Source organism: Megascapheus bottae, chromosome 33 (assembly GCF_031878675.1).
Source record: "Megascapheus bottae isolate mThoBot1 chromosome 33, mThoBot2.hap1, whole genome shotgun sequence".
NCBI lineage: Eukaryota > Metazoa > Chordata > Mammalia > Rodentia > Geomyidae > Megascapheus > Megascapheus bottae.
In genome coordinates, this window is record NC_143541.1 from 8289467 (window position 1) to 8313050 (window position 23584).

At 51.1% G+C, this 23584-nt stretch overlaps 1 protein-coding gene across 1 annotated transcript in view; it reads left to right on the forward strand.

Annotated features, from left to right (window-relative positions):
- The first annotated feature begins 11716 nt into the window (after positions 1 to 11716).
- The window catches only part of Nup210 (nucleoporin 210), a 64233-nt gene continuing 52365 nt past the window's right edge, over positions 11717 to 23584 (forward strand). The window contains exons 1-2 of the mRNA XM_090323976.1: positions 11717 to 11929; positions 22143 to 22279. Coding sequence (XP_090180102.1) covers positions 11748 to 11929; positions 22143 to 22279 — 319 coding nt within the window. The 5' untranslated portion in view covers positions 11717 to 11747. The remainder of the gene's footprint in view (positions 11930 to 22142; positions 22280 to 23584) is intronic.

The following is a 23584-nucleotide window of genomic DNA, read 5'->3' on the forward strand; positions in this document are numbered from 1 at the left end:
CTCATCCATGCTGGCTCTCAGCTCCTGGCATCCAGAGGCTTGCTCTGCCTATGAAGACTAGTGCTCAGGGAATTTCAGGGCTGTGGAAACTCATTAGTGCACAAGGCTGCCAGCAACAAACACGACACATGCTCCCCCAGCTGCACCAACGGAGAGAGACATACACCCCATAACTGCATATACCACCTCAGATGCGCGCGCGCGCACACACACACACACACGCACGCACACTGCCTGCTGTTTTGTGTTTGCCTTTTAAAATCTAAAGCCCCTCTTTATAGATATTGCAACCTCATCAGGACCTGATCTACTGCCACTTTTTAATGGCTGTGCCACATTCCATTGTGTGGCTGACTTTTGTCCCATGCATTTCTAGGTTCTTTGCTCTCAGGATGCCTCACAGGATTCTTGGTGTTGGGCATCTGGCCATATTTCCACGGGGTCTGGTAGAGATAGCTAAAATGTTCTTCCAAAAAGTAGTGTTACTTCAATGGGAGGAATGTCTGTACTTGTATTTATTTTGCTAATATGAGGAGTGCGGAGTCCTATGTGTGCATTTAAAAATATACTGATATGAATAAAAAAACAGACATTCTCAAAATATCCACGAGGAATTGGTGCCATGTAAACCCAAATCATGTAGGTACATGTCCCTTCCCTATTGTCACGTAGAACTTACCCACATCCTGCCATGTACTTTCAGTCATCCTAGATGGCATGTGATAATCACAGCATGTCAGTGCTCTGCAAACAGTTGTTAAATTCTGTAGTTGTTACATTATTTAGAGAATAGTGGCAGAGAAAGAAAAAGTCTGTACATGTCCATTTGCCAAAGCAAGCATTAAGGTTTGAACTCAGGACCTTGCACTTGCTAAGCACCCACCCGTTTTTGCTTTGGTTATTTTTTCAAATAAAAACTTACTTTTGCTGAGATCAGCCTAGATTTGGATCCTCCCACTTCGCACGTAGCTGAGATGATAGGCACATACCAGCATACCTAGCTTCTTCATTGGTTCCGATGGGCCCTCGAGAACTTCTTTGCCTGGGCTGGCCTCAAACCATGATCCTTCTGCTCTCCACCATATGAATAGCTGGGATTGCAGGCATGCACTGCTGCACTTGGCACAGGGGCAATTTTAAAGGTGTTTATGGGCAGTGTTTGGGTTTGAACATACACTGGTTCTTCTATTGTAACCTCAGAAATAAAAAAGTTTAAAAGCAAAGCCAGGCTCATTCCTGCATTTCCAGCTACTAATGAGGCAGAGATTAGGGTTTGAGATTAGCCTGGGTAATCAATAGACTGGACATGGTATAATGTGCTGTAGCCTAGCACATGAGAGGTGTACATAGAAGGATCAGAGTTCATGCATACGCTAGCATACACATGAGGCCCATCTGAAAAATAACTAAAGCAAAAAAGTCTGCCTAGCACCTGCCTAGCAAGGACAGACCTGAGTTGAAACTCAAACACTGCAAAAAATAAGGTTCTGAAGCCAAGGCATTAACTGCTTCATTTGTCTGTTGGTCCTCTGTGCTATTAATCTGGGTGGTACGTGGCTGGTGTTGACTGGACAGCAAGGGGTCAGCCTTGGCTGGGATGCCTTCAGGGTTAGTATTCTATTAACCTGTACCTTTTACATTGCTGCAAACAGCTAGCCCCCAGTAGGATTCCACAGCCACAGCCATCAAAGGCTTTTCCAGGTTTCTTCTCAAATTCACTCCCCTTGATTCCATTCACCAAAGCAAGTCACATGGTCAAAGCCTACAGCCAGTGCTAAAAAGGGGCATTGCTAATGTATGTGAACACTGGGAAGCAGGAATTACTGGGGCCCTCCATGTTTTGTTTTGCTTTGCCTTGTTGGTCGTGGGGTTTGAACTCTAGGCCTGGGCATTGTCCCTGAGCTCTTCAGCTCAAGGCTACTGCTGGAACCCTGGAGCCACAGCACCACTTCCAGTTTTCTCGTAGTTAATTGGAGATGAGTCTCACTGACTTTAGTGCCCAGGATGGCTTTGAACTACAATCCTCAGATCTCAGCCTCCTGAGTAACTAGGATTACAGAGGTGAGCCACTGCGCCCAGCTTTCTTGTTATCATCTGTCACTAGCTACATACTCACAGACTGAAAGGTGATCTCCATAAAAACCAGCCTTGGACCACTCCTTAGCCAGAGTAGAAAGGATGTCTCATGGAGGCTGCTAACTTCTGCCTGCAAGAGACTTGGAACCACACCGAATCCTGGAGTGTGGGTGCATCCAGAGAGAAGGAAGAGGGACATCCTTGAATTGTCAGCTTAAGAGACATGAGATCTGGAAAGAGGAATTAAGCTGGAGTATCATGCACATGGACACACACACACAAAGCTTCTAGACTAGAATTTAAATCTACAACTGAGATAATAATACTTGGCCTGCTGTTGAAAGTGGAGAGGCTAACAGATGGGAGAGTGCAGAGGAAATTTTTCCAGTGTTGAGGGAAGCAATTCTCCCGCAGTGTGAGGTCCGCGGGGTACATTAGTACCGGCCGGCCCGCTGGCCTCATTTCATAGCCCAGGAAGCAGCAGCCTGAGTGCTCTTGCAGGGTGCTAATGCCCAAGTGAACATACGGTTCTGCCACACAGTGGCTGCTAGAGTGTGCTTCAGACCATCAAATTATTTCTTAATTGGAGCCTCCTGCTTAATTAGCTGCTTCCTGAGCCTGTGTGCTCTCAGCAAATCCCAGTCTGCACCGCCATCTCTAAACTGCTGTGGCCTTGCTTCAGTTTCCTGTCCGGAACGACAGCTGGGAAGGGAAGGGCATGCAGGCCACCTTGAGAGAGAGGAAGCAGCTGCTCCCCTCAACCAAGAGTGACCTCACAGGGCTTCACAGCCAGTGGCGGGGTGAGCCCCAGGGGTCAGGCAGCAGATGTGCTGGTAGCTCCCCATGTCTCTTGTTCTCTCTGGACCTCGGTGACCAGGAAAAGTCTCTTCCAAGTGGGCACTGGTGGCTCGCGCCCATAATCTAGCTCCTCAGGAGACTGAGAGCTTAAGGATGGAAGTTCAAGGTCCACCTGGGCAGACACATCTTTGAGACTCTTATCTCCAATTAACCAGCAAGAAAGCCAGAACTGGAGGCATGGGTCAAGTGGTAGAGCACCTATGGTGAGAAATCAAGAATGCAAGGCCCTGAGTTCAAACTCCAGGAAAAAAAGGGGGGCACAGGTGGAGTGTAACATTAACTGTTAACTCTCAAAGTTCTCTCAGCTTTCCATCACTGTAACAACACCAAAGACAATGAACTTATGAGACAAGGTTTAGTTCAGCGCATGGCATGGATTCAGCTAAGACTGAATGTTCTGTCTTTGGACTTAAAGGTAGTACATCCTAGTGAAAGTATGTGGTGCAGACCACTGACAATGTAAGCCCCCAGAGCCCAAGGATGACCCCACCCCACCCCACCTCACCCCCAGTGAGATGGTCAGGAGCAGGTGAAGTAATTCACCAGTAGGCAGATAATATGATGCAGCATCGTTTATTCATTTAACATAGCTTAGTAGCCTTGACACCGTATTCTAGTTCCCATCTTCTAGTCCTAATTGTCTAATCCTAATCTGCCCATCCAGCTCACCCGCTGGACTCACCGCTCTGACATCTCTTAGCCCCAAAGTGGAACAGGGCCTGCCCGTCAGATGTTAGACGCAGCTCCAGTCCTGCCAGGGTGTGAGCTCCGGGGCCACACGACGACGAGTCTCCATCCTCGTCCCTCTTCTCGGGCAAGGAGCAGCTTCTGCATGGCCAAAGATCCTCGAACCACAGTCTCGGTGAAGGCCAGCGGAAGTGCTGCTCCTCGTTCTGATTCCTTGGTTTGTATTGGTCCCTGCTCCTCTCCGGCCCAGACTCCTTCGTGCTGGATTTGGATTGGTGACATCTTGGATTGGTTGCTCGGTCTGGATTGGTGACACCTTTTGGTCAGTGGTGCTGAGATGTGCTGGTTGCTTGCTCTATCTATTCTGCTTAGGTGTCTGGGCTCCTATGATACTTCATCTTGTAAGCCAGGCTCCTGGTCGTTTCTATGGTTACAGTCACACGTGTCGTTACATCATAGTTTATCTCCCATGTCCATAAGCCTTTAGGTACAAGTTTGTATTGGCAATATATTTCTTCATTACTGTATTTCATTTAATTACTCTACTCTTCTCGTATTACTACATCGCTATTTTATATCATATTCATTTAGCATTCACAATACGTTCGTCATACACCATTTTCATATTGATTACATCCATCATGCTGATATTTTCATCCTATTAAATGCTCACAACAAGGATGAAGCTTGCACTACATGGGCCTTCGAGGACGGTCAACCTCCAATGATAGGAGGTTAATTGAGGGTATGGACTACACAGTTCCTAACTCCCACCCACCAAAGGAAGGGCCTTGTCTATCCTCTTGACCTGTTCTTCTCGTTGCTGTCTCCAGGTGGCGCTGTGGACCAGCAGTCCTGCAGGGCGGTGAGGTCCCTGGCTGAGCAATGCCTTCTGCTCTGGTCCTGGGAGCGGAGCCTGCCCCTGGGGGCAGCCAGGGTCCACATCTACAGCTTTGCTACTTGGTGATGGGCTGTCACTAACTCCTGTCACAGGCATCTTGTTCCAGTGGCTTGTTACAGAAATGGTTTTGCTAAATGATCCAAAAGAAGTCACTGAGTGCCTCTGCTTGGGTGAGTAACACACATACACACACAGCCTCTAACTTCCAGGAGGGTGGCCTGGTGGTAGGGTACTTACCTAGCATGCCCGAAAACTCTGGATTCAATTCCTTGGTACCAATTACACAGAGGAAACTGGAAGTGGTGTTGTGGCTCAAGTGGTAGATCTATGGCTGTGAGAAAGCTCAAGGACAGTGCCCAGGCCCTGAGTGCAAGCCCCAGGACTGGCAAAACAACAGCAGCAACAACAAACAAACAAAACCTCAAGAATTAGCTGGGCACTGGTGGATCATGCCTGAGACAGGAGGATCGAAGTTCAATTAGGTATGAGTGTCCTATTTTTTTTTTTTTTTTGCCAGTCCTGGGCTTGAGCTCAGGGCCTGAGCACTGTCCTTGGACTTTCTCAAGGCTAGAGCTCTACCACTTGAGCCTCAGCACCAGTTCCAGCTTTTTTCTATGTATGTGGTACCGAGGAATCGAACCCGGGTCTTCATGCATGCTAGGCAAGCACTCTACCACTAGACCACGCTCCCGGCCCCGAGTGTCCTATTTTTTAAATAAACTTTTCTATCATCTTTATTATGTTGTCTTGCCTGAATTCTTTTCTTGCCAGGTATGAGGGCCAAGGTTAAGTCAGCTGCCCTAAATTCCTGGTAACATATCTGGTGCTTTGGCTGGGGATTTACGGATGAAGTATACCTTTTTCTGACTTGGACTGACAGAAGGGTAACAGTATATGGAAATAATCACAAAACTCCTTTTGTACATTTAATATGCAATAATACTAATGATAAAGCCTAGTGTCTGGTAGTTTTAGTATATTTAAAGTTGTGCCGCTGTGACCACTCCCTGGTATTAGAGCATTCTCTTTGACCAGTGAACCCAGTCTGTCACTCACTATCATCACACCCGTCCTGCCCCTCCCCTCCCCATCCTGCCTTGGCAGCCATCCACCATTCTCTGTGGAGTTGCCCACTCTGGCATCTGGCAGACATGGAGTCACAAGGGATGTGTTCTTGTTTTCTTTGCTGTCAAGGCCCTGCCACATCATCTCAGGGACCATAACTTACTTTATTGTCCAGCAGGACCCCCCCCCATGCCATGCCATGCTTGCAAACCCATTCATTTGCAGACCTAGCTCCACCTCTAACTTTTTGGTGGTTAATTAGAGTAAAAGTCTCTCAGACTTTCCTGCTCTGTGTGGCTTTGAACCCTGATCCTCAGATCTCAGCCACCTGGGTGGCTAAGATTACAGGTGTGAGCCACAGGTACCCAGAATAGCAAGAATCTTAGTTATACCACAGAAACCCCAGTGTGCCGACACGGGGAGCTTCTCCTAAGCCCCCTGGAGTAGAAATGTAAGGATGGTGTCCATACACCCGCCGCCTTCCAACTAGAATGAATACATTCTGTGGCACATCTGGTCTCAAACATTTTCAATAATGGCTACAGACCAAAATGCTCCCAGAAACTGGAAGAACTAATTTCATTTCCCACAGGTGAAAGTCTCCCAGTGTTTGCCCAGGCTTGCTACAGTCTCACTCATGAAGATTCTTCATAAACAAGAAACACGCACGAACACACACACACACACACACACACACACACACACACACACACACACCCTGCCGTGTTTCTGCGACTTCCTTCTGTGTGTTGGCAATTCGACCTTTTTTCTTCTTGGAGAGTGAAGTTGTCCATTTCTTGTCAGCACCAGTATCTTCCCCAGAGAACAGCTTTGTTCCGGGTCACTGTGTGTTCTCCATGCCACTGACACCACTGACCCCCCATAAGAAGAGGGTCTACAAGTTTCTGGATCGTGTTGGGCTGATATGTGATCCTGTGCTATGATTACCCTTCCTTCTGGACATTAACAAAGCATTTCCTCCTATTTAATCCCATTGTCAGTTCTCTGCAAACGTTAGGGAGTGTTGGCTCTGTGTGTGTGTGCGTGTGTGTGTGCACGCCCGCGCGTGCGCGCGTGTGTGTGTGTGTGTGTGTATGAGATTCCCTTTGCCCGTGCACTGCACCCCTCAAGATCATATTCACATCATGATCTCCTGTGTTGTTCTGGCAGCACTGGATTTTAACTTGGTGGGGCAGGCACTTTTACCACTGAACCATGCCTCTAGCCTTCTTACACTGTTTTTGTTTTGGTCAGTCACAGGGCTTGAACTCAGGGCTCGGCATTGTGTGCAGGCTTTTTTGTTTTTGTTTTGAGATAGAGTCTTCTTCCTGCCCAGATGTGCAACTTGACTGTGCTCTGCCGATTTGGGGTTTCCTATAGTAGCTGAGAGGACTCAACTTCTTCCTTGGAGATGGCGTTACATGGGTTTCCAGCCCAGGGTTGGCCCACAACCACAACCTGCCTCCCGAATAGCTAAGATTATAGGCCTGGGCCACTGGCAATCTTGCTAGTAACTCAGTACCTTTCTCAGGCCCACAGCCAATAGGTAACGGAGCCTGGACCTGGCTAGCATGCATACAGGGTTTTACTGTGAGCTGTCTAGGTGTGGGTGGGGGACTCAGCCACTCTGGATATGGCAGTAAAAGTGGGCACTGTCCATGAGGTAATCTACAACTACACAAATGGACTCAGCGTTAATTTATGGCCATGCGCAGACAGAATTAAACAATGTTAGAAGAAAGTAAAATAGGGGCTGGGAGTGCTTGCCTAGCGTGTATGAAGACCGGGGTTCAATTCCTTAATACCACACACATAAAAATGCTGGAAGTCGTGCTGTGGCTCAAGTGACAGAACACTAGCCTTAAGGAAAAAGCCCGAGGACACTGCTCAGGCCCTGAGTTCAAGCTCCAAGACTGGCCAAAAAGAAGAAAGTAAACTACACACCCCTAAAAAAATCCTAGTATAAATTCTAAAGCTGCAGCTATGTTTTTACCAAATCTTCCCCCACTTCCAGTCCTGGGCTTGAACTCAGGGCCTCAGGCTCAGCACTGTCCTTGAGCTTTCTCAAGGCTATAGCTCTACCCTTTGCTCACAGTACCACTTCTGGCTTTTTTTTTTTCTTCTATGTATGGGGTACCAAGGAGTCGAACCTGGGTGTTTGTGCATGCTAGGCAAGCACTCTACCACTAGGCCAAACTCCCGGCCCCTTTACCAAATCTTTTTTTTTTTTAATCCTGATAAAATATACCTAACAAATTTACCATCCTTTTGATGTATTTTTTCTGATCATGGAGATGGAAGTCTGGGACTGGTCATTGTCTTGAGCTTCTTTTACTCAAGGCTAACACTCTATCACTTGAGCCACAGCACCACTTCTGTCTTATTTTGAGTAGCTTATTGGAGATGAGTCAGCCTGGCTTCATGATCCTCATATCTCAACCTCCTGAGACGCTAGGATTGCAGGCATCAGGTGCCAGTGCCCTGCTACCACCTTATTTTTAAATGTATCCAGTTCAGCATTATCCAGTATTATGTTCATATTGTTTTCTGCTGGGAACCAAATAGCGGTTACTATGACATCCAGAAACTTTTAGTTTCTGTAAACTGAAAGAACTTAGTAACTGTAAGACTCTGTCTATAAATTGAAAGAATCACCTATTGTTTCTACTACCCCTTCCATGACGACCCAAATGCAATATTCTGTTAAGCAAAAAAGAACTTGATTTATGTATCCTGTTTAGCAGAACAGGTTGACCACCTCCTGACCTCCCCCTCCCCAGGTTTGTTTCAGGTATGTGTTGTATAGAGATAGTTACTAAGCAACCTGCTTGCGTCAGTTACCTTTCTGCTAAACATATATATTCTGCTGTGCAAAAATAAAGATTGAGACCTTGATCAGAATACGGTCATGGTTTTCCTCCTTGTGTCTGGTTTGTCTCTCTCATTCAGGTCTGCTCCTCCTCAGGCTCTAGTTGACAAACCCCACCGGCCGGGGCAGTTTTCCAACCAATCTCCTGATTTTTTTTCTTTTTCTTTTGCCAGTTGTGGGGCTTGAACTCAGGACCTAAGCATTTTCCTTGGACTTTTCTCAAGGCTAGAGCTCTACCACTTGAGCCATAGCACGACTTCCGGCTTCTTCTATGTATGTGCTACTGAGGAATTGAACCTGGGCTTTCGTGCATGCGAGGCAAGCACTCTACCACGAGGCCAAACTCCTGGCCCTCTCCTGATTTTTTCAAACTCTCCCCCCATTAAGGAACAACTCTTTCCCTGCTGACCATCCAGCCCTTGGCAATCACAATTCTGTCTATGGATACAAAGATTCTGAGAAGCTTGGGCAAGCGGAATCATAGGTGGTCACCCTTTTATGGCTGGCTTCCTTGGCTCAGCCTGGGTGCGTGAGGCTCAGATGTGCAGAACTCCTAACTTTCCACTGTGAGGCTGCCTACCATACGTGTGCACACGGCAAATCCCCGCTTGCCTGTTTGTGGATGACCCTTGATATTCTCTACCTTTTGGCTACTGTCAGTGACTCTACAAATATTTAATCATGCTTTCTGTCCTTGAGAGAAAATCTCCAAAGGTGAGATTTCTGGCTAAAAGCCAAGTATGCAAAAGGCCCTCAAGTAGCATTGTGGCTGTAAATATGCAGGGTTCTCGTCTTGTAGAGATCCCAATGGAAGGAGTTCCGAATGAGGCAGTGGAAGACTGGCTGCAGAAGGGGCAGAGCAGGCCATGGACTGGCCACATCCCGACCTCTTGTCGTTAGTCTACTTCTATAACTGTTGGAGGCTCTTCATTGTAAATTATCCTCCCTCCTTCACACCATGGAAGATGCAAATTGGGAATTAATCCAGGCCCTGTGCATGCTAGGCAAGTGCTCTATTTCTTGAGCTAAGTCTCCCAGCCTATTTGTTATTTATTTGGGGACAAGGTTTCACCATCTCTCTTTTCTGGAGCCAGCCTCAAGCTCTCAACCCTCCTTCCTCAGCCTCCTGAGCTGCTAGGATTACAGATGGACCCTAGTTCAGCTAGGAAAATGATTCTGGAAAGTTACTAACTTGTTCCTAGTAGGAAAAAGTTAATTGCCTTTCCAGTTCTCTCAATCCTGACATGCTATAGACTGATTGGTGGGGCTGGGTCTTGTGCTTGGCATCTTCCAACTGAGAGCCCTGAGGAGGAAGCCTTGGACTCTGAAAGGTACCACAGGGCGCTAAGCGCAGGCCCCGCCCTGAGTCTGCATCAGGAAACAGCAGGTTGGTGTAAAGGGCTGGCATCTCTGTTTCCTTTATTTATTTCATGGCTATATCTATTTTTATTTTGGCAACAGACTGGTTTTCTATTTATAGAAATCGTAAATCTTGCATCTTAAACATTTGCAAACACTTTGATTTAGAGACAAATAGGAAATAACAGTGCAGGTGGTACTCAGATATTGTAAAATTTTTTTTGGGGGGGTGCTAGGAAATGACAGAAGTTTGGGAGGCACTGATAACAGCTTGCAGGAAATATTTCCTTATTTTATTTGTCAGGGAGACAAACTGTCTTCCACCAGTGTGTCATTTCTCCTGCACCCGAAGGTCTCTGTGCTCTGGGGCCAAACAGTCTGCTAGGCTCCCTTCCTCCTCCCAGGGAGACAGTGAAGAGGGTCCAGTGGAAGGCAGGAGGGTTTGTTAGGAGTCATTTTATGTATGGATGTGTTGTGACTCTTAGTTTTCCTTTCTTTGGGCTACCTGTCCACTCATGTGAATGCCTCTTTTTGATAATTTACTTGCCATAATTTGCAACCAAGATGCTTTACCTTAAAATCCATGTTACTGATTTCTCTTTGATAGGGGATCTGGTGCGACAGGGACTCCAGAGGCCCGAGTGGTTTTCCTGACTGGCTCACCTTCAGGCAAGGGGTATGGCATCTGCGTTTGCTGGAACACACGTGGATTGTGTATTATCCGCGGAGCTCGCCGGCTGCCCACAGGGAAGGGACTGATCTTCTTCAGCCCTCTCACTCGAGTGCCTGTGGAGAAATGAATCAGAAAGGGCGGGGGGGGGGGGGGCTCAGTGCTGGGACAGCTGCTTGGCTGTGTTGAAGGCCCTACCTGCTCCAGAGGAAAAAATAAACGAAACGCCAACGGAAGAGCTGGGTTCACCGCTGCTCCGTGGAGGCAGCCGCACAGGCGGGCGAGGGCGGGCGCTGAGAACCCCACGATCGGGCACGCGCGTGTGGGAGGATCAAAGCCCAAGCTCGCCTGGGCAGAAGGCGAGAGCCGGTGCCCGGGCCCGGCCGGCAGCGTGGGGCCAGGCGTGGGCCCCGCCCCGGGCCCCGCCCCCGACCCCACCCTGCCAGCCCCGGGCCCCGCCCCGCCCAGGGCCCCGCCCCGCCCGCCCCGGGCTCCGCCCCCGACCCCACCCTGCCAGCCCCCGGGCCCCGCCCCGCCAGCCCCGGGCCCCGCCCCCGACCCCGCCCCGCCAGCCCCGGACCCCGCCCCCGCCCCCCACCCTGCCAGCCCCGGGCCCCGCCCCGCCAGCCCCGGGCCCCGCCCCCGCCCCCGCCCCGCCAGCCTCGGACCGCGCCCCCGACCCCCACAACGCCAGCCCCGGGCCCCGCCCCCGACCCCACCCTGCCAGCCCCGGGCCCCGCCCCGCCAGCCCCGGACCCCGCCCCCACCCCGCCCCAGGAGCCCCGGGCCCAGCCCCCGCCCCGCCAGCCCCGGGCCCCGCCCCCCACCACGCCCCGCCAGCCTCGAGCCCCGTCGCCGACCCCCACCCCGCCAGCCCCGGGCCCCGCCCCCGACCCCGCCCCAGGAGCCCCGGGCCCCGCCCCCGCCCCCGCCCCAGGAGCCCTGGGCCCCGCCCCCGCCCCCGCCCCAGGAGCCCCGGGCCCCGCCCCCGCCCCGCCAGCCCCGGGCCCCGCCCCCGCCCCCGCCCCAGGAGCCCTGGGCCCCGCCCCCTACCCCGCCCCAGGAGCCCCGGGCCCCGCCCCCGACCCCGCCCCAGGAGCCCCGGGCCCCGCCCCCGACCCCGCCCCGCCCGCCCCGGGCCCCGCCCTCGCGCTGTCACCTGCCGGCCGGGCCGGGCGCGCGGGCCGAGGCGCCAGGGGGAGCGCGCGCGGGGGCGGGCGGGCGCCGGGTCGCCTGAGGAAAGCGCGGCGCGGCCGGCGGGGATGGCGGGGCCGGCGGGGAGGGCGGCGCGGGCCCGCGGGCCGCCGCTGGCGCTCTGGCTGTGGCTGGCGCTCGGCCCCTCGGCCGCGGCGGCCAAGCTCAACATTCCCAAGGTGCTGCTGCCCTTCACGCGGGCCACGCGCGTCAACTTCACCCTGGAGGCGTCCGAGGGCTGCTACCGCTGGTGAGGCGCGGCGGGCGGCGGGCGGGCGGCCTAGCCGGGCCTCCGCGGAGCAGGTGCGCGGGCGGCGCGGGCGGCGCGGGGCGGGGCGGCGTGCGCGGGGCCCGGGGAGCCCGGGGAGCCCGGGGCGCCGGCCGGCCGCGGACGCCGCGGGTCTGCTCCGGGCCGGGCCTCGCGCCTCGGCGCCGGGCTGCGTCGGTGGAGAAGCCGGTGTGGGGATGAACGGGAGGGGGAGGAGAGGCCGCCTCGGGGACGCGGCCCGGCCCGGGCTGTGGTCCAGCCCTGCGGAGGGCGGCGGGGGCGGGGTGGCAGCGCGAGGCCGGCGCGGCGGCGGGCGAGGGCCGATCCGGCCGGGCAGGCGCCCCGCCCTTCCCGCCGCGGCCTGGCCGGGCTGAAGCCAAGTGAGGTGCGACCACGCACGAGTGGGTGTGTGTGAGTGTGTGTGTCCGTCCGTCTGTCTGTATCCGTGTCTTGTCTGTCTGTTCGTCCCTCCGTCTGTATCAGTCATGTCTGTCTGTGTCTTGTCTGTCCGTCCGTCTGTCTGTCTGTATCTGTGTCTTGTCTGTCTGTCCATCCATCCGTCTGTCTGTATCTGTGTCTTGTCTGTCTGTCCATCCGTCTGTCTGTATCTGTGTCTTGTCTGTCTGTCCATCCGTCCGTCTGTCTGTATCCGTGTCTTGTCTGTCTGTTCGTCCCTCCGTCTGTATCAGTCATGTCTGTCTGTGTCTTGTCTGTCTGTCTGTCCATCTGTCTGTCTGTATCTGTGTCTTGTCTGTCTGTCCATCCGTCCGTCTGTCTGTATCTGTGTCTTGTCTGTCTGTCTGTCCATCCGTCCGTCTGTCTGTATCTGTGTCTTGTCTGTCTGTACGTCCATCCGTCCGTCTGTCTGTATCTGTGTCTTGTCTGTCTGTCTGTCCATCCGTCCGTCTGTCTGTATCTGTGTCTTGTCTGTCTGTCTGTCCATCCGTCCGTCTGTCTGTATCTGTGTCTTGTCTGTCTGTCCATCCGTCTGTCTGTCTATATCTGTGTCTTGTCTGTCTGTCCGTCCATCCCTCTGTCTGTCTGTATCTGTGTCTTGTCTGTCTGTCCGTCCATCCATCCGTCTGTCTGTATCTGTGTCTTGTCTGTCTGTCCGTCCATCCATCCGTCTGTCTGTATCTGTGTCTTGTCTGTCTGTCCGTCCATCCGTCTGTCTGTATCTGTGTCTTGTCTGTCTGTCCGTCCATCCATCTGTCTGTATCTGTGTCTTGTCTGTCTGTCCATCCATCCGTCTGTCTGTATCTGTGTCTTGTCTGTCTGTCCGTCCATCCGTCTGTCTGTCTGTATCTGTGTCTTGTCTGTCTGTCTGTCCATCCATCCGTCTGTCTGTATCTGTGTCTTCTCCGTCTGTCTGTCCATCTATCCCTCCATCTGTCTGTATCTGTGTCTTCTCCGTCTGTCTGTCCGTCCGTCCCTCCATCTGTCTGTATCTGTGACCTGTCCGTCTGTCCGTCTGTCTTTGTGGTCTCCGAGTATTAGCTGTGCTCACATACAGGGCGTCCCGGCTCAGCCCCCCGGCTCTCTGACACCAGGTGCACTTACTTGTGTTTTGGGAGTCTTGTGTGTCCAGTCCAGCTTGCTCTGCATGTTTTGTGCATTGGCAAGCCTTTGTCTCTGGTTTCATATCGGAGGCTAAACTTCTGAGGCCTTGTCTTTCTTGTGTGGGCAGATGGTCGTGCCTGGAGAAGATGCTCTTTCTACAGAGGGGGAAGCTGGGTAATAAAAACACATTTCAGGTGAATCCCTGTGGATGTATTTGTGTGCTACTTCCTATGAGAGTCTGTGGAGAGAATAGGGAAAGGAAACCTGCCTCTCAAATGGCCCTTTGTCTCTTTCTTGTGTTTCTGAGATCCATCCCTCACACTTTTTCCATACTTTTTTCTTTTCCGCCCCCTCCCCTTTCTTTCTCTAGTTGAACTTTGTTTTCTGAAAGGAGATAAGCAATGTGGACACTTTTGTTTACTTGATAGGAGGACGGGGAAAACCACTAGTCTCCAATGCATCACTGAAGTGCTAAGAACCTAATGTATTGAGTGCGTGATCCTTCGTTTTATTGTAAACGTGACTCCTTAGCTAAGTGCTTTAGAGGTTTTTTAGTGATTGCTGTTTTGCCTTCACAGGAAGATGTTCTATCAATCAAACAGTAAAAATGTTAGCATTATTTTTAGAAATGCTGTTTATTCTAGTGCAATCATTTATTGCCTTAGTTTTGAAGACTCTCCTTTGGAGATTTTGAGTTGATAGACAAGCTCTATCCTGCAGTCACAAAATCCTAAGAGGAAAAAAAAATCTCTTTATCTGCGAAGTTCATTGTTCAGTCTCTGAGATGAAAACAAAGATCCTGGGGACTTTTGTTGTGGCATTCCAGCTGTCCTAAAATCACTGTGTGTTGGAGCCAGTGGCTTCAAAGTTATTCTTCCTAGTTCTTCATTTGTAGTATCAAATAATAAGACACTTTCAGGTCAGGGAAACTATAGACATCATCTAGAGCAAACCGCCCATGTGTGAGCTGGGAAGGCCCAAACCTCAGACAGAGAACTGATGGCCACAGGGTCCTGTAGCTTACTGACAGAGAAGCATCTGTCCAGGTAAGAGCTGCTGGGAGGCCTCCCATCTACCACCACCTCCTCTTCCCCCTCCTCCCCCTCCTCCCTCTCCTTCCCTTCCTTTCTACTTCCCCCTCTTCCCCTTCTCCCCCTCCTCCTCAGACCAGGGGATGTGCTCATTGGAGGTCTCCTTATCCATCTCATTGGCCACACTAATTAGTTCGTCCAGCTGTATCCAGCCAGCCAGCGTTGCTGGCTGTGAAACAAATTCCTGATTTGTTTAGGTAATGTGCTCTATTGAAAACGATTTGTAAAGTACATTTTCATTCTTTCTTTTTGAAGGCATGGATTCACATGCAGAATGACACCCTGCAAGGAACTTGAGAGAATAAGGAAAGGGAAACCTGCCTCTATCCTCTATCCAGTGTAAACCCCAGCACCATTTTGGTTTTCTTGAAGAGCTGGCTTCCTGGGGGTGATGAGGGAGGTACCTTCCCGAGAGACAGGTCAGGGAAGTTAGGGTGAACGAGGAGGTTACTCTAGAGAGAGGCAGGCCATCCACTGGACTCTGCCATGAAACTGTACTGCGGACTGCCCTTCCTAGTGCAAGCCTGACCCTTCTGACTCGTGTTCGCCATTGGCTGTCCTTGGGGAAGGATGCCATGCTGCCTTCAGGCCCCTCCCCTAGGCACCGCACCCACTGTAATTGGCCTGCTTTCTTGTCTCCTAAGCTGCTTGATGTGTTTGCCAGGCTTGGGCCCAGGCCTGAACATACCTTCTCTAATAGCGCAGAAGCACTCAGCCAGGGGGTAAAGGTGCTCAGTCAGAGCTCTTTTTGGGTGGGAGTCTGTTACACATAGGTGAAAAATATAATGGTGAGTCTTTCCTATGAGCTGGATACTACTCAAGGTCCTGGGGATGCGTCAGAGAAGGAGCAGATGGTGTCCTGCTTTCACAGAATGTTGATTGTAGGAGCTCATTAGGAGGCTGCAGGAATAAGTGTGCAGGAGACAAATGCCGTGGGACACGGTGGTCAGGACACACACGCTGGAGTCCAGCTGGAACTCGAGTGGGCCTTGCTGGAGGAAGTTGCAGGTTCAGAAACCGTGGGGTGGGGCTGAGTTCATTGGAAGAGCTCACAGGAAGCAGCTTGGGTGAATTTGGGGTGAGGCTTAAAGAGGTTGTAGAGGCCTCGGCCACATGGGACCTTGTGGGCTTTGGTGAGGGAGCAGGAAGGGGTTACCAGGTCAGGTGTTAGGTGGGGCTGGGTAGGTGCTGGTTCTCCGGGGCCTTGCCCTTTCCTAAATGCCCTTGGCCTTGAGGGCAGCCTGTATGTATCTGAGGCTCCCCCAGGACTGACCATGGCTGTAGGGTGGACCGGGACCGTGCTCAGCTCTCATCCTCCAATAGGCTGGCAGCAGAGGCCGGGAAGTGTCTGTTGACTGAGTTGAGCTGCCACTGGAGTTGTTTCCTTTGTGGGTTCCAGCAGCCTCTGGGGGGTTGGAGATGGATGGGGTGCTACTGCACTGCAGACTCTGCCTCAGTCTCCATGCAGGGTGGTTTCTGTAGGGGCATGGAGGCGGCTGGACTGTCACCAGCTTTGCCATCCTGGTTCCTTGCACAAGTTTTACTTCTCTTTTTTTTCTCAGGTCTGGCCTGACCTTCTGGTACCCTGGGTCCCTCTGGCCCTGCCCAGCTCTCCTGGGTGCTGGAGAGGCAGCAGCCCTCTCTCAGGCACCTTCTGTGTGCCAGCCTGAGAAAGTCACCCTTCCCTGTTCACTTGCCTTTCGCTGGGGTGGGGATGAGACCCCTGGCCTTTCACACGCTAGGCATGCACTCTTGTCTACAGACGTTATCATCAGCTGCCCCCACCTCTCCATTTGTGAAACTGAAACTCAGCATCCGTTAAACCCAACTCCCTGCCCACTAACCCAGCGTTTCCTCCTTTCTTCACACTTGTGAAAACGAGCCTGTCTTCTGAGAGCCTTTGGGGCCCAAGGATATCTCTAACTCTGGGTGTCAGAACACTGGATGCATCTGGGCGTTTGGCAAACCACACACATCGTCTATTTCCAGGCGTCTGTGAGACTTCTTGTTAAATTGGTTATTCTGAATGGAAAAATCAAAAGAAAAATTACAAGTAACACTTGGATGTGATGGGACTGAGGAAATTCAGAGGGCCGCAAGCGGGTATTAGCTTTCTGTCGCCATGGTAACTGATACCCGAGACACAACTTAGAGAAGCAAAGGTTTTCTTGGTGCATGCTTTCACAAGTTTCCGTTCCTGTTGTTTGGCCCAGATGCTTTGGGCCTGTGTCTTGACATCGCATGATGATAAGAGTGGGTGACAGAAGTCAGTTCTTCTCATGGTGGCCACCCAGGGGCCATGGCCTTTAGTTCTACCCACTGCAGCTTTTGGTGGAAGGACATTTGGTGTGTGGACCCTTGGAGGGTTGTTGGGGACTCACCTCCATGTCCTTTTCCTCTCATTTCTGCCCTGAAGTGGGCCTTTTCCAGAATGTGCTGCCTCTCACAAGCCAAGCCGAACGGAGCTAAAGGCCGTGGACCAAACCTGAAACCGTGAGCCAAAACAAACCTCTCCTCCTCATTAGGTGACTTCCTCATGTGTTCTGTTGCAGCCGTGGAGAGCTAACACATGCAGATTTCAAGTGGCTACATTAAAGACCCCCTCCACCCCAGGCCCAGTGGTTCCCCAGAGTAGGAGGGGTAGATGAGATGAATGAGGGAGTCCATGTAAGAGTTACCATGTGTCTGAGCAACAAAAGTGGGTAAGGATGAGTCCTGGCCAGAGGGCCTTATGGAAGTGCAAGGGATAGATACCATAGCAGAGGAAAGGAGGTGGAAGAGCCGGGAGCCAGGAGAGGTTTCTGAGCAGAGGTTAGACTTGATATGAGATGGTTTCAGCTCCCACCAGGGGTCCAACCTTAGGCCAGTAACTTCACTCCTTTACCAGTGGCTCTGAGAACAGCTGTGATTAGATGGTGAAGGGGCTTTATTATTACTACCACTGCTTATTGTTATTATTATTTTATTTACTGTGTCATTCCTAGGTTTGAAATCAGGTCTGGGTACTGTCCCTGAGCTTTTTTGCTGAAAGATAGCACACTACCACTTGAGTCATAGCTTTATTTTCAGCTTTTTGGTGATTAAATGGGCTGGGCTGGCTTCAAAGCTTGCTCCTCAGATGCCAACCTCCTGAGTAGCTAGTCCAGTGCCTGGTGGAGAAGGGGGTTTATAAGGAGGGCTTAATACCAGGGGTTAAGGGCAGGCCTCGCTTGGGGAAGAGGATAGACAGGTTCAAGCATGAGTAACCCCAATTTTGAAGGGCACGCACTCCTTTTTTGAGAAAGTAAAGTTCGAGTGGTCAGAATCATACTGGACTGCAAACCCCCCTCTTTTTCCTAAACTTGGGAGCTGTGACAGGATCCTTCCGTTTGCTACCTCATCCAGTCCACCCGGACCTTTGTAGTTAGACACTGTTTTTAATTCTCGTTGTTTGGAGAAGGAAATGGAGGCCCCAGGAAGTTAAAATGGTGGCACAAGGACACGTGGCTGGCTGAATGGCAGCCCCCTGTACCATACCTTACCTGCTGCTGAGAGATAAATTGAGGAGGTCATGCTCCCCGCCCCCCCCCCGGCTCCTGCTATCCCTGTTATCTCTGCACTGTACCCTGGTTCCCAGAAGAGACAGGTACTCCATTCTGACGTGTGTTTCTTGCAAGATGGTGGTGAAGAGGGAGGCGGGGTAATAGTGTCAGTTACTGGTGGTGTGTGCAGGAGGAGACATGCCTCCCGGGTGAATGATGATTCACTTTATCTGGGCAGCCAAGAAGCGCTCTCAGCAGAAAAGCCACCAGAGCCAGGCTCTGTGGAATGTGACACTGTCCACATGCATGGGGCAACGCCTACAGACCTGGCATCTGTGGGAGCAGGTGGCAGCGTCACTGGCCAGCCTGGCTGCAGGCCTTGTCTCTCTGCTTGGTTAATGCCTGGCTGGCTGGAAAGTGTGGACAAGCCGGCTTTGGATGGCCCAGAACTTCTAGCTTTATGATGGTGGAAAGTGTACCCATTCAAGCATTCTGCTTTTCACCGTCAGTGAGGTGTTCAGTCTGTCACACCAGACACTCAGCACTTGGTTATAAAACAGGCTTTCCTGGGCGAGAAGCTTGGCGTAGTGGTAGAGTGCCTGCCTAGCATGCATGAAGCTCTGGGTTTGGTTCCTCAGTACCACGAACATAGAAAAAAGCCAGAAGTGGTGCTGTGGCTCGAGTGGGAGAGCGCTAGCCTTGAGAAAGCCCAAGGACAGTGCCCAGGCCCTGAGTTCAAGACCCAGGACTGGCAGAAAAAGAAAAGAAAAAAAAAACAGGATTTGTGTTAGGTGACTTAGTATCACTGGCACATGCCTCTCACCTGAAGCTTCCGAGGAAGTACAGGGCTGGTGCAGTAGCACTTGCCTCTTGTTTCAGCGACGTGGAAGCTCAAATGGGACTGCAGTCCTGGCAAGCCCAGGGGTAAGTCGAGAACCAATCTTGAAAATACCAACTCAAGAAGGGGCAGCGTGACTCAAGTAGTAGAGCTCCTATCTAGCAAGCACGAGGCCCTGAACTAAAGCTTAGTATTGCAACAACAACAGAAAAAAAAAACATGCAGAACAAAGAATGATAGAATGAATGCCCATATTTGACGTGAACCCTCGGTACTCAGGAGGCAGGAAGAGGTCAGATTCAAAGCAACCCCCGGAAGTTAGCAGTAGCACAGACAAAAGACAATCTGGGGAGTAATTCAGCTGGTAAGAGTGCTTGCCTAAATTGTTCAATCCCCAGTGGTACCGAAAAAACAAGACAGAGGTGGGCAGGCAAAAGTCCAAGAGAGGGAGAGAGAAAGAAAATTAGCTTACATACAAAAGTAAACTTCCTTTTCCCACAGTCTCTGCTTTCAGTTTGGAACATACCTTTCCCCTGTACTTCTAATAAACACTTGATAATGTTCTTTGCTCCCTCCTTCCGACATTGGACTTGAACTTAGGGCCTCATGCTTATTCAAGGTTGGAGTTCTGCCACTTGAATCATACTTCCACTTCTAGTTAGTTGGAAATAAGAATTTACGGATCTTTCTGCCCAAGTGGGCATCAAAATTTAGCTCTCAGATCTTAGCCTCCTGCATAACTAAGATTACAAGCTTGTGCCACCAGTTCCCGGCTATAATTTGTTACAACATTTTTTTTTCTTTTTGGTACTGAGAACGAAACCCAAAGCCTCTCATACATGCTAGAGAAGTACTTGCTGAGCCAAACCCCACCCCACTTTATAAAATGCTTCTTTTCTTTAACAAGGCTTTTCCAAACTTTATTTTTAATTATTTTCTAGGATTCATGTTTCCAAGTGTCTGTAAAACTTTCTTTTCTTCTATAAATGTCTTTAAGTAGTTGTGCAAAGGGATTTCAGCTCAACATGTCCGTGTATGATATAAAGTGCATTTTTATCTTATGAGGAAGGCAGAGCAGGTGGCAGAGGCTGAACTGCAGAGGAGGGCATTTAAGTTCACTGACACATAGCTGAACCTGCAGACCTCAGTGGTTCTTCCATACCCCTCAAAGCTGTAAAGCTAAGGGGCCTCAGAATGTCCAAGGAGGAAGTAAGCCATCCTTCAGAGAAAGCTAGGGTGAGCGTCCCTTAGTCAGGGCAGGGTCTACACAAGAGAAGAGATCCCTGCAGAAGTGAGATTGGGTAAAGGGGAAGTGCTTTGGTCTTGTGGGGGTCCTGCCTGCCTGCCTCGTCTGCTGCTGCTGGGTCTTCTCAGGGCTTTACCATTTGTTTCAACCCCTCTGTACAGAGCTTAGTGGGACTCATGCCCCAGTCCTATTTTCTGAAGGTAGAGATGGAGGCAGGAGGATAAAGGTAGGGCTTTTATCTTATCTGCTGGCTGCTTTTATTGCTCTGTTATCAGCTCTGGGAGCTAGGAGGATGGATTGATTTAAGATTATTAGACTACTCAGCACCTCCCACTTCCCAAGATTGCCCTTTGGCTGAGTTAGAAGATACCCACTATGCCCCTGTTGAATGGAACACGGCTGCTCCAGGAAGCCAGGCACAGGTGGTCTGAACCCGTGTGTACCCCAGGTCCATCCTCCGAAACCTCATCGCCATGGTGATAGTGCTAGGCCCTGGGAAGAGGATTGTGAAGGTCTGGAGGGCGGGGTCCTCTGGATTGGAAGTAATGCCCTTACCAAGAGGCTCCAGGGAGCCCCCTGCCTGAGCGAAGGCCGGGAGAGGAGCTGGCCGTGGCCTGCACAGCAGGCCCTTGGTAGATGTCAAGTCTGAGGATGCCTCACTGGTGGAATAGGGAGGCAAAGATAGTGAAATTGATGTTTGAAGCCCGTGACTGACGAGTCATGGCATGTGCCTGTCCTCTGCTATAGGCAAGCCCAGTGGCTGGGCTTGGGGTCACACTTGTGATCTCAGCCACAGGGGAAGTACAAATAGGATGATGGTGATCCGGGCTGACCCAGACACAACAGGAAACCCTACCTCACAAATCGCCCATGCACAAAAGCCTGGCAGAGTGGCTCAAGTGCAAGGGCCTGAGTTCAGTCGTCATTACCACCAAATATCCATGTGTGGGTGAACAGGCAGAGCCCAGAGGGCTGTTCAGGACAGTGACGCCGCTCTGTATTCTATTGTATGAGAGGGGACATCTGTTGAGCATCAGTGGCTCAGGCCTGTAATCCCAGCTACTCAGGAGGCTGAGACCTAAGAATCACAGTTCAAAGCCAACCCAGCCAGGAAAGTCCATGAGACTTACCTTCAATAAATCACCAAAGAGCTAGAAGAGGAGCTGTGGCTCAAGTGGTAGAGATCTAACCTTGAGCAAAAAAAAAAAAAAAGATCAGGGACAGCACCCAGGCCCAGAGTTCAAACCCCAGGACCCACATAGACCAAACCAGCTGTGTCTTTGTCTAACCCAGAGCCTGCAGCACCAAGGCTGAGCCCTGCGTGAACTGGGGTGGCTGTGACCTGGTGGTGTTCATGCACCACAGCGCACAGTGGTGATGTGGTTCGGGCCTTTCGTCTCCTGAGCTCACTACCAGTTCACAAGTAATGAGAGCAGGGTTTTTGGAGATGGGGGTTATGCATTATGCCAGGCCACGTGAGGACTTCAGTGAGATGCCCCTGGGCATCCACCTCCCCATTGTGGGTGGTTGGGGGGGCTTAGTTTCACTGGGGTGTTTCCATCATATATGTATCCAGTGTACCCTGACCAAACCTTTGCCCTCTGTCCTTCCCTCTTAGCCCCTGTGGCTTTAGGCCTTCTTAGAGGCCTGCAGATAAGGGGGTCTAAGAAACTTCCCTATCTGTAGAGTTGAGGCCAAGGCTGTTTCCAGGTGTGGGGTCTCCTGATTGATTTGCATTGGGGGACTCTGTACAGGCACTCATTTCTGCAGCGTGCACGTGGTCTGATCGCGGGGCCTTGGCTGGCCCTGTTTTCTCCTCTGTGTGTGAGGCTGCTCACTTCTATCCTGTGTTTGAATCCAAGTCAGAGCCGCAGCAGGAGAGCACGCTCTGGCTTCCAGCTTGGCTGCATTTTGCAATGTGTATTTCTACTTCTTGCAGGTCGTCTACCCGGCCAGAAGTGGCCAGCATAGAACCACTGGGCTCCAGTGAACAGCAGTGTTCCCAGAAGGCCGTGGTGCAGGCCCGACTCACCCAGCCCGCCCGTCTAACCAGCATCATCTTTGCTGAGGACATCAGTAAGGCCTGGGAGTGCCACGGCCTCCCTGGGAGCAGGGGGACTGGCGGGGAGGGAGCCAGAGCAGCGTCCTTGCTGCATCCCGTCCCTGAAGCTGGCTTTGCGAATTTTTAAGTGCTTTGTTACTCTAGCTACTCTTAATGGGTATCAGATTGCACTCAAGAAAGTTGTCCCAATCTAGAAGTCCACTCTTTTCCTTCCTGAGTTTAACTTACCACATTGTGGTGTCCATGGAAGACTGGATCCAGAGCCCGCGATACCACACTGCACAGTGTGTGCACAGAGGCTGGGCAGACTCTCCTCAGGTCTGGTCACCCCCCCTGTACGCCGCTAACACACCACACAACGAAAGTGCCGTGGAGATGGCTGCTCTGTGTGGTTTAGAGTATATGGCAAGAAAATGTTGGAAGCTAGAGTGTGACTCGATGGGGGAGTGCTTGCTTAGCCTGTACAAGACCCATCCCAATACTATCCATGCCCCCCCCAAAAAAGTGAAAAGCTTTACATACAGAGGCATTTCCTTCCTGAATATCACTCCTTCTTCCTCTTCCTCTTCCCACTTCTCTTCCACTCCCCTTCCCTCCTCTCCTGTGCTAGTACTGAGGTTATGCACTTGCTTATTATTATTATTATTTTTATTTTTTGATCGTCAGTCATGGATCTTGAACTCGGGACCTGAGTGCTATCCCTGAGTTCTTTAGCTCAAGGCTAGCATTCTACCCCCTGAGCCACTTCCTGTTTTCTGGTGGTTAATTGGAGATAAGAGTCTCACAGGGTTGGCTTTGAACCATGATTCTCAGATCTTATCCTCTGAGTAGCTAGTGTTATATGTGTGAGCCACCAACACCTGTTTTGCTTTTTTGCTCAAGGCCGGTGCTCCTTGAGCCGCAGCTCTCCTCTTCTTTCCGTTTTCAGCCTATGGTTGGTTGAATCTCCACTGTGGAGCTTGCAGATCCACAGGAAGGACTGACTGCACTCATCAGACAGCACTAAGTGTTGCCATGCTTCCCTCCGCCCCAGCTGACGTGATAGTTCCCATTTTACCACAGAATTACTACCCTTGTTTCTTTTTCACAATGCTGGGAATTAACAACAGGACTTATGTATGTTAATGAAACGCTCTGTACCACTGAGCTATACTCATAATTCCTGCTGTAGAATTGTTTTTAGTGCCAAATAATATTTGTGCGTGTGTATGTGCGCGCACGTGCCTGTACTGGGACTTGAACTCAGGGTCTGGGCACTGTCTCTTAGATTTTTGGCTCAAGGCTTCATCACTTGAGCCATACCTCCACTTCCAGCTTTT